Source organism: Macaca fascicularis, chromosome 7 (assembly GCF_037993035.2).
Source record: "Macaca fascicularis isolate 582-1 chromosome 7, T2T-MFA8v1.1".
NCBI classification, from domain to species: domain Eukaryota; kingdom Metazoa; phylum Chordata; class Mammalia; order Primates; family Cercopithecidae; genus Macaca; species Macaca fascicularis.
Genome location: NC_088381.1, coordinates 84634313 through 84644622, shown reverse-complemented (window position 1 = coordinate 84644622; position 10310 = coordinate 84634313). Strand labels below are relative to the sequence as shown.

Below are 10310 nucleotides of genomic sequence, written 5' to 3'. Positions count from 1 at the left end.
TTTACCTCATTGTCCAAGAACTTGTTCACATGGGTACACCCCATTGCAAGGAAGGCTGATATGTGGTCTTGGCTTGGCATGCTGATGTCCCCAATAATGTTGGGGTTCTGTTTCTAAAGGAAAAGATGAGAATTGATATTAGGTGGCAAACTTGCAATTTCTCCCCTAGTCAGTTTTTTCAACTGTAAGTTGAGGATTCTAATAGTTCCTACCTCACAGGGGTGTTGTATTCAGTAAGGACTCAATAAACATTAGTTAAATTATTGTACATCAGGAGAAAGTGGAATGCAAAAGGCAAATAATGTTGGCATTGCTATGAACATCGTTTGGACATCACAGACTCCGGGATCCCTAGAACACACTTTGAGAACTGCTGCCTTGACAATCACTTAATTCTTGGGCAGTCTGGCTGGCCAAGTCCTCATATGACCTTGAAAGGACACAGCCATCCTTTTGCCTTTACAAAGTTTGTATAATTTTTGCTCACACGTATGATCTTGTTTTTTGGGAAGATCTTGCACCATCTGTAATGACCTTTTCTGTGTATGTCCTTGATTTTCCATCTTCCTTCTGGCAATTGTAAGGCTATGAGGCCTTATCAGCCTTCTACAGCCAATCAAAGTTGACCTTATAACTTTGTCCACCACTGTGCCCCGGCGCCCAGCACATGGAAGGAGTGCCACAGACATAAGCTTGACAGTGCTGAACTCTACCCAAACCTTGTGTTGCTGGAGAACAGTGGAGTTAAAGAAATTCCTCCACCCTTTGTGTTCTGGAAAACACTACAAAGAACCCTCCTTCTCTATATGACTTAGGTAAGACCCACAAACGCCGCCCTGGTTTACCTATCACAAGGCCAGCCTCAGACCCTCCAAATTCCCTTTCTTTGTCTCATAAATAAGTAGTGGAACTGCTTGACCCCTGTGATCAATTGGAACAACATGCTTGCTAACCAAACTTTGATTAGGCTTCTCTCTTCCCCTACCTAGCCCACTGAATAAACCTTGACTCCACCACAACCTGAGCCAGCATAAGCTCTTCCTGAGACTCGGCTGGCCCTCTGACCTACTACCGGATCCCACCACCCTTTCATCCCGCTTCCCCATACCGTGCTCTTTCTAGCTTTGTTACTTCGCTGTGGAAGGAGAACTCTTTCTGTCTAACTCTTGAGATGTTACAGAGCTTATGGTAAGAAGTTCTCCCCATTGCAATAGTCCCTCCCCACACCTTGCAATAATCTTTTGGAATAAACGTTATCCTTACTAAGTCTGGATTTGTTTTTTATTGGACCCACTGAATGAATGAAACAACCATAACTGATCAGAGAGCAGCAATACTAATCCAGCTTTGCAAATTCTGTTGTGACTTTTCTTGCCATTAGTCACACTTTGAAATTCTGATTCCTGGATTTGCCAAACCCACCAGGCCACGGCCAGGCGCCTTGGGTCCAAAGTACAGCTGGTGGCTGAAAGCCAGGCCTCTGGAATAGACACATTAGGATTTGGATTTTGGTGCTCTCAACTCAGGATTTTAATCCTTTGTCGGGATGCATTTATTTTCCCCAGATACTATGCTTTTTATTTTTGGTTTTCCTTCTCGTATCCTGGGTCAGGTCATCAAAACAGCTCTCCCAATGAGCCCATATTGAATGAGCACCTCTAGACGCCACCACTCAGCTGGACCCTGGAACTTGTATGGGGGCAGGAGGACTCTGGCAACAAATTACAAGCAAATGAACTGGGAAGTACTATGAAGAAATCCTGTTCTCACAGAGCACTAACGGAGAACCTATGTATACCCAGTGGACAAGGAGAACTCACTAGGAAGACAACTTACTTTGAGGCCTGAGGCTCAGACAGTCCAGTAATGCGAGCAGCTTGAGAGACGGAGCCTTGAAGCCTGTATTAGTCAGGTTCTCCAGAGAGACAGAACCGATAGGAGATACCTATGTATCTACAGAAAGATAGGTCCTCCAGAGAGACAGAACTGATAGGAGATATCTGTCTATCTATCTACCTACCTACTGATAGGAGATATGTTTATCTATCTATCGATCGATAGGAGATATCTATTATCTATCCATCTATCTATAGATGTATATATCTATATCTACCTATAGAGAGAGACAGAGAGAGAGAGTGAGTGAGAGAGGATATTAGAATTGGCACATGCAATTATGGAGACTGGAAGTCCAGGGACAGGCGGGTCTGCAAGCTGGAGACCGTGGGATGCAGATAATATGGCTCAGTGCAGGTCCAAAAACATCAGAACCAGGGAAGCTGATGATGTTACTCTCATTCCAAGGCCAGAGTCCTGAGAACCTGGGGGTTAGGGGAGGGTGTGTAAGTCCTGGAGTCGAGACCATTTTGGGCTTTGTCCACCAAGATTAACAATTCGACTTTTAGTCTAAGTGGGTGTATTAGTCTGTTTTCACACTGCGGATAAACACATACCCGAGACTGGGCAAAAGAAAGAGGTTTAATGGACTCACAGTTCCACGTGGCTGGGGAGGCCTCACAATCATGGCGGAAGGTGAAAGGTGGGTCTCACATGGCAGCAGCTGGAAGAAGAGAGCTTGTGCAGGGCAACTTCCCTTTGTAAAACCATCAGATCTAGTGAGATTCATTTGCTATCTGGAGAATAGCACAGAAAACACCCGCTCCCACTATTCAATCACCTCCCACCGGGTCCCTCCCACAACAGGTGAGAACTGTGGGAGCCACAATTCAAGATGAGTTTTGGGTGGGGACACAGCCAAATCCTATCAGCGGGAAGAGGCTTGTGAGATCTTGTTTTAATGTTTGCTTTGTTGTTTAATCTGATTGCAAGTGAGGGTTAAAAACATTTTCAACCTGTTGACCATTTGCATTGTTCGCTGGATTATCTGCTCCTATTCTCTCTGAGGAAGAGTAGGTCTCCCTCAGACCTACTGAAGTCATAGCATCTTTCCTATTCATATGAAGTCTCTCTCAGTGACGGATTTCAATCCTTTGTTGTGTTGAGTTTATTTTCCCCAGGTTATCTGCTTTTTAATTTTAGTTTTCCTTTTTAAGTAGAAGCTCCAAACTTTGTGCCTTAGTGTGTGAGGATTTTTTTTTTCTTTGACGGAGTCTTGCTCTGTTGCCCAGGCTGGAGTGCAATGGCACAATCTTGGCTCACTGCAACCTCTGCCTCCGGGTTCAACCAATTCTCTGTCTCAGCCTCCCGAGTAGCTGGGATTACAGGCGCCCGCCACCACGCCCGGCTAATTTTTCTTTCTTTCTTTTTTTTTTTTTGTATTTTTAGTAGAGACGGGGTTTCGCCATCTTGGCCAGGCTGGTCTCGAACTCCTGACCTCGTGATCCACCAGCCTTGGCCTCCCAAAGTGCTGGGAATTACAGGTGTGAGCCACCACGCCCGGCCAGTGTGTGAGAATTCTTCCATCACTTTTTATCTTAAGAAATCCTCGGCCACCTGACATTTAATAAACATGACTTAAGTTTTCTTGGTCCCTGTTGTCCGGATCCATGTTTTACACTCCTGGATTTCTGTTTTCTTCTCGGGGTGGGGCAATACCGCCCCTGGTGCGGCCCTCAGCCCAGGAGCGCAGAGCCCGCCGCAGAAAGACCCCTCGCCCATCTGCGCCCAGCCCTTCCCCGCAGGAGGGCTCAGGGGACCCCACGTTACTGGAATTCGTCCCGAGTCACAGCTACAGATCATTACCCACAAGCGGGGTCAAAGGCCTCTTTATGGGCGAGAAAGCTGCGGCTCAGCAGAAAGCCAAGCACTTTGGGAGGGAGGAGCTGAGGTGCTTTAATACCCTGAACAGACGCGAAACAACCCAGGGCCGGCGGGGGTAGACCTGGTAGGCGGCTGGGCGGGGCGAGGCCACTTCCGGGTGTGGAACCCTGCCCCCGCCCCGAGCCCCGCCCTAGGCCCCGCCCCGGACCCTGTGGTCCCGGCATGAACTCTCAGCACAGCCAGGCTCGCTCCAGTGCCCGCCCACCGCTGACTTCATTGGCTGCCTGCCCAACCTCGCCCCCTGGAGGGCCTGCTGATGTTCGTAGCCAATCCTAAGGCGCGGCGGCGGCGGCGGCGGGTCGCGGGTCGCGGGTCGCGGGTCGCCGGTCGCCGGTCGCCGGTTGGGGGTTGCGGTGGAACCTGGGCGCTGAGGTACTGGGGCCTGGACGAGGGGGCCGCGGTCTGGCTGGGGAGCTGCGCGGGCTCGTGGCGGTACGGCTGCCTGGCCTCGCTCGGGTTTGCGGGCGGGCAGCCCCTCCCCGGGCTCCTAGGGGGACCCTCCAGCTGGAGGGGCAGTGACCGCGACTGTCGAGGGCTGGCCCCAGGTGGCTAGGGTTGGGGTCAGAGGTCCTGCCTTATGGAATGTTAAGGCCCCGCCCGTGGAGCCCTAGGGCCGGGCCGCTCCCTATTTTCCTGTGAGCTGTTGTTGAGGCGCCCCATCCTTTCGCAGAAGGAACTCGGAGGGAAGCGGGCCTGAGAGCAGCTGCAGCCCCTGAGCTCGGACGCGAAGACTAGCCCCGCCCCCGGGCTGCCGCCGAGGTCCTGCAGGTGACCCTCAACCCCTCGAGGACCGCCGGCCGCCTCCCTCCTCTGGGCAGGCTCAGGAGTCCGCGGAGCGGGGTGTGCGCCTGTGGCCCTCGAGGGCGTGGGCGGGGAGTAGGGGTCGAGCTGGGGCCACAGGCTGTCCCCGTTTGGCCTGCTCCCCTGTGGCTCCGAAGCCAACTTTTTCTGAAGTTGTCAGTCCGCGTGTTTGAGATTTCGTTTCTGGAATCTCACCCGAACAATTTGGAGAGAGGAACAGGGGTATTGTGGCTTTGGCTGTTGACTCAAGGTGAAAATAAAAACCAGACATGGGGATGTAATGAATGCAGAGTGACCCGTGAGCAAACTGGACGATTTTCTCCGGCTGACAGGCATTTATTTTCCCCCTAGCTTGCCCCATATACTATGAGTTACACTGTTGTCAAAATAAGAGCAGTTTAGTCCCATAGTTCTAAGCAGAGTCCTTAGCGTTGACCTTCTTAGTGAAGACACTTTGCAATGTGTAAAGCATTGAATACAAAATTTTTGTGCAAAGGTTCTGAGTTGAAGATTCTCAGTGCACGGAGACTGGCAGCAGCCTTTACTTTCCATTGCAAGGATCTCAACTTACTACTCTGAGACCAGAAGCAGTTGTTTCTTTACCTATGTGGGTTTGGGGGAGACAGCTATGGATGAGGAATAGGGACAGAAAAACGTATGCAATTAGAAAACACAAAGGGTTTTTATTCTGCCTATCTTCTTCCATCTCAGCCAGCATAAGCACATTCTTTTTTCTAGTGATGGTATTTGTTGAGTATTTGCAGTGATTTGGGAAAGGGATACTCTAACAAGACACTTCTCTTTAAACAAGGTGGTGGAGGGATGATTCTGTCTTCTGTGGAATTAACCCTCGGGCTTGGTTTTCAGTGAAGAAAATGAGGCACAAGGAATTGTTAACCAAGACCTTCCAAGGCCCAGCTGTTGTCTGTAGGACTCCGACCAGCCACGTATACACGTTTAAGAATGGCAGTGGGGACTCGGGGGACTCCTCTGAAGAAGAGTCTCACCGTGTGGTTTTGCGGCCCCGGGGCAAGGAGCGCCAGAAGAGCGGTGTCCACCAGCCTCACCAGGCGGGAGCAGGTGATGTGGTGCTGCTGCAGCGGGAGCTGGCCCAGGAGGACAGCCTCAACAAGCTGGCTCTGCAGTATGGCTGCAAAGTAAGACACCCCTCAGGGGCTCTGCCCCACTTCGTTTCAAGGAACACGGGGAACTCACTGCAGGGTGGGGGCCCTTGCTGTCCTTCTTAAACCTGCCAGGCCATCAGGAGAGGCCTGCTGTAGCAGCCAAGGACTCCCCTATTTAGCCAGAATTGGAAGGCAGAGGGGGAGTACCTTTAGTTCCTAACCCTGGCCCCCAAAGAGTGAGGGTTAGTACATTTCCTTCTCTGCAGGGGACTTCTCCTTTTTCTGTTTTCTCCACACTGGAATTCTGAAACCTTTTTTCTTCTTTCGAGCACATTTTATTTTAGACCTAATGGGGCTGGAAATACCAGGCAGAATTTATCCCAGATTTCTATGGTATGCTTGCTTTTCTTGCTGCTTTTATTTTTCTGAACCTTTCTTGGTGGTAGCTTACTTGACTGGTAAAGTTTTACCTTATCTCTTTAAGAACTGCATGATCTTTTGTATGCTGTGTATCTATGTAACCCTGTTTTTCTCTTTAATTATGTTTTTAGCATTCAGAGTGATTAACAATGGCAAAGTAAGTAGGAAAGTATTTCTAGAATTGCTGCATTTTCTCCTAGATTGTAACTATTTCACTTTGCTAACACTGCTACAAATGTCTATGGCCTTCTCTAAGGGTATATAAGCTACTTAATTTAAAAAATCTCTTTCTCCTACAAGCGTCTTATCTAACAAGGTCCAAATGTCTAAAACATGTTGTGTGGAGTGTTGCAGTCTTTCCCAGGGAAATAAACAGGTGGTCTCCGGGGACACATAGTGGTCTTTAAATTGTACTAACATTTATATTCGGCTCCGATAAACAGCTTCTGCAGGCATACTGTGTGGCTTACAGAACATGGGCTGAGAAATGAAGCCCATCCTACAAAGACTGGAATAGATGGAGTAGGCTTCTTGGTATGGTGATGTCTAAATCTGTAAAGACTATATAAAGCCTTTGATAAGTGATCAGTTTTCCTATTCGAAGTAAGTAAATTTGCTCTTAAGTTTGTTAAAGGCAGAGACAGAAAGATCTCAAGGGTCTCATGCATTAGATTCAGGACATAGTAAATTAAAAATGTCCCCTACTTCGATTCAGTTACAATAACAGCAGTTGCTGAATAATTAAAATAATGGAAATGATTGATTTGAATATCTGTTGGCTGTATTCACTTGCTAGTTTAAGTGGACTTATGTGTTAAAAGTTTAGAGTTCATCTCTGATGCATTTGGAAAGTTTTCAAACATTAGTTTGAGGGAGGGGCTAGTTACCCTTTGACTTAAATTTCCCCCTGCTTCTTAAATCTTAGTGTTTGATTATGAGAGGAGTTTGTCATGAACTTTGTTATTTGATAAAACTCACAGCATTAGTCCTTTTTCCTGACAGTTAAGTACAGTAAGTCACTTTTAATAAGTTTATATGCCCCACAGTGTTTCTGGGAAAGAAAATGCTGAGGGCATATCTCTCAACTTTATTACAGGTAAACTGGATTCTGAGTGTGTCTGCGGAGCTGGCTGAGGCTGTGTGTTTGGTGAACACTAACATCTCGCAGCTACTTAGTTCTGGCATGAGGGGAAGGCAGGCAGATGGGGGCACTATTGCCTCAAAGGTGGAAAAGGCTGCAACATTTATTTTAGTGCCATGGTTGTTTCACCTAAAGTATTTTGTTGCAGTTATACTTTAAAGTTTAAGAAAGATCTGTTTTTCAAAACTGATCTTAAATTGTTCAAACCTATAAATCTTTAGGAATATCTGATTACTAAACTATATATTGAGGTTGAGTGAAAGCCAAAAAGAAACTTTCAGCCTAAACTAATGTTGTGTATAGCTGCAGTTTTCCAGTCTTCATCAGATTAAGTGAAGAGGGCTTGAATCATCACCCTGAAAGATTAAGAGCCACTTTTTGGAATGTTATTTTTAAGGGGCTTCACATATTTTATGATGTTTGTCTTCATGCTTTCCTAGGTTGCAGATATCAAGAAAGTCAACAACTTCATCAGAGAACAAGACTTATATGCTTTGAAATCTATTAAGATTCCAGTGAAAAACCATGGGATCCTAACAGAGACCCACGAAGAACTAAAACCCCTTCTGAGCCCATCTTCGGAGACCACAGTGACTGTGGAACTGCCAGATGCAGACAGAGCAGCCACAGGCACCGATGCCCAGGCTGATCAACTGATGGATTTCTTTAAGGGGATTGACCAGAATATTGAGCGTGCAGTGCAGTCAGAAATCTTTTTACATGAAAGTTACTGCATAGACACCTCGCATCAGCCACTGCTCCCAGCTCCTCCGAAGATGCCAATGAATGGTGCAGATTGTGGCATTCAGTGGTGGAATGCTGTTTTCATCATGCTTCTAATTGGTATTGTCTTGCCTATCTTTTATTTGGTCTATTTTAAAATACAAGCTAGTGGTGAGACCCCTAATAGCTTGAACACAACTGTCATCCCCAATGGCTCGATGGCAATGGGTATAGTTCCAGGGCAAGCCCCTAGACTAGCAGTTGCAGTGCCAACCATCACTTCTGCAGACAGCCAGTTCAGTCAGACCACCCAGGCAGGGAACTAAGCTTTTTTTGTTTTTACAGAATCAGGCCAGCTTTAGCAGTTGGCTGTTGATATACCTCAGCTGTCATCGGCAATGTCCTAGGGGTGCTGCATTTTGCTTCCTGGGAAGGATGGACACTTTTCAGAAGTCATTGCAGTATTCTCAGTTGCACTGGCCCTGGGAATGGCCTTGCCCAGTCTAAGCCGGCAGGATCTAAGATAGCAGCGACTTCAGCCTCTATCCAGAGAGGTGCAGCAAGAAAGCCATTTCCATGTGACATTTAGTGGACTGGCCATGTGTTCATAGCAGCACTGTGTGGGACCCCAAGTTGGACATGCTCGGAGGGAGAGAAATGGCCTCTGTCAAGGGACCTGCAGTGTGAGAGCCAATGGGATCTGCACGGATCGCGGGGCTGTCGCTGTATCCTCACTTGCTGTGGAGTGGGGATTGCCTCTGAGAAGGAGTGTTCTCTGTCTCCCTGGCAAAGGTGCTGTGGAATAGTCTTGGCATGCCACCCTGTTTTGGAGAGTGACAATTACAGTTGTAACAAGCCTACTTCATATTGGTCCCCTCAGTTAGCCTTTTTGAGGCAATGCCATTTCTAGAGTTGAAAAAGCCGTGGACCCAAACTGCTGCACTGTTGAATAAAGGGCTGTCCTGCTCCTGTCCTTTTAGAGCTGCTTGGTGTGACACACAGGCATCTCCCAGGCCAAGCACACACAGGCTGTGCCCAGTTCCGCAGGAGCTGTCCCACAGTGTGACTCCCTGGCTTCTCCCAGTTGGCCTTCTCAGAAGGAGCTCTTGCTGGCCAGTGTTTGGAGGGGAGGATGAGTGCCTGTCACTGAGGCTCCACCATGGGTGGCATCTGAAGCTGGGCAGTCGCCAGGCCTGCGCTGAGAGCCACAGCCCCTGTGCACACCTAACACGGCACGCCACCTGCTGCTTCCCTGGCTGGGTTCTTCGGAGCTCCAGAGCGAGAAGGCCGCTTAGTCCTTTTTCCCTGGGTGATGTCCCTAGAATAACACTATATACAATGTAACTCACAATGTTACAGGACCAAAGGCTTGATGGAGGGGCTAGAGGCGACCCTTGTGAAAGGCGATCGGACCACCTGAGGGAGGAAGGGCTTGCAGTTTTCCCAGCCCTTCTTGCTGCCAAGGCAGCAGTGGTGCTGTGGATGGGCTGGGGACTGCTGGGCAGAGCCTGCTACTGCTTGGGAGTTGGTGCTACCCTGTGGCATGGAGGGGTGGGAGGGCCTGAGGTGGCTGCTGGCCCAGCCTCCAAGAGTGCTGGACAGGAGGCAGACACTGCCCAGATGCCGGATGGAGGGACAGTGATGGCCTTTGACGCATGAGGCCTGGAGAGAAGTTTCAAAGGTCTCACCATGTAAGAGTGATTTCCGATTTCTCTCCTTTCAGTTGTGTGAAAAAAAATTGACCTGGGTTCCATTAGCAAATTTAAATCGTCTTCAGTCTTAAATTAGAGACCAGAATGATCTTCAGGATAAAAAGAACTTCTGAATCTTTGCAATAGGAAATATTTTGATCATGCAAGTGCTTTTCCAGCCAAATGTCTGTTCTCCGTGTCACTGAGGGCCACAGATTCCTCTAACATCTGTCACTGTCACTTCACCAGGCAGGCCTTGGAGTTCCATGGCAAAATCGCTTTTGTCAGACAAAGAATGTATCCTTTACTTTTCTCAAATGGAATAAAAATCATTTCTTCTGTGAAGGAAAATTGATTCCTCCTTTTAATTTTATTTGTTTATTTAATTTTTTTTGGAGACAGTCTCACTCTTTGCCTCAGCCTCCCGAGTAGCTGGGATTACAGGCACACATCACCATGCCTGGTTAATTTTTGCATGTTTAATAGAGATGGGGTTTAGCCATGTTGGCCAGGCTGATCTCAAACTCCTGACCTGCCCACCTTGGCCTCCTGAAGTGCCAGGATTACAGACGTGAGCCACTGCACCTGCCCCAACCTTTTAAAATTTGGGGATAATTTAGCATTGAAAGA

At 48.0% G+C, this 10310-nt stretch overlaps 1 protein-coding gene across 3 annotated transcripts; it reads left to right on the top strand.

Moving 5' to 3' along the window:
* The first annotated feature begins 3933 nt into the window (after positions 1-3933).
* On the top strand, positions 3934-10031 carry LYSMD4 (LysM domain containing 4). Of its 3 annotated transcripts, XM_015453447.4 has the most exons (4): positions 4049-4152; positions 5449-5738; positions 7707-8109; positions 8335-10031. In XM_015453447.4, the coding sequence occupies exons 2-4, from the start codon at positions 5457-5459 to the stop codon at positions 8349-8351; spliced, it is 702 nt and encodes a 233-aa protein (XP_015308933.3). In that variant the 5' UTR covers positions 4049-4152; positions 5449-5456; the 3' UTR covers positions 8352-10031. The 3 variants fall into 3 exon arrangements, with proteins under 3 accessions (XP_065404591.1, XP_015308933.3, XP_015308931.3); XM_065548519.2 differs by lacking the exon at positions 5449-5738 and adding an exon at positions 4326-4347 and having other exon boundaries at positions 3934-4116; positions 7707-10031; XM_015453445.4 differs by having other exon boundaries at positions 7707-10031.
* The last annotated feature ends 279 nt before the right edge of the window (positions 10032-10310 follow it).

Excerpts from the sequence above, each read along its gene's own strand:
- LYSMD4 (XM_015453445.4), top strand. The coding sequence starts at position 5,457 with ATGAGGCACAAGGAATTGTTAACCAAGACCTTCCAAGGCCCAGCTGTT. Across the intron at positions 5,739-7,706 it reads CTCTGCAGTATGGCTGCAAA|GTTGCAGATATCAAGAAAGT; the intron begins GTAAGACACCCC and ends ATGCTTTCCTAG.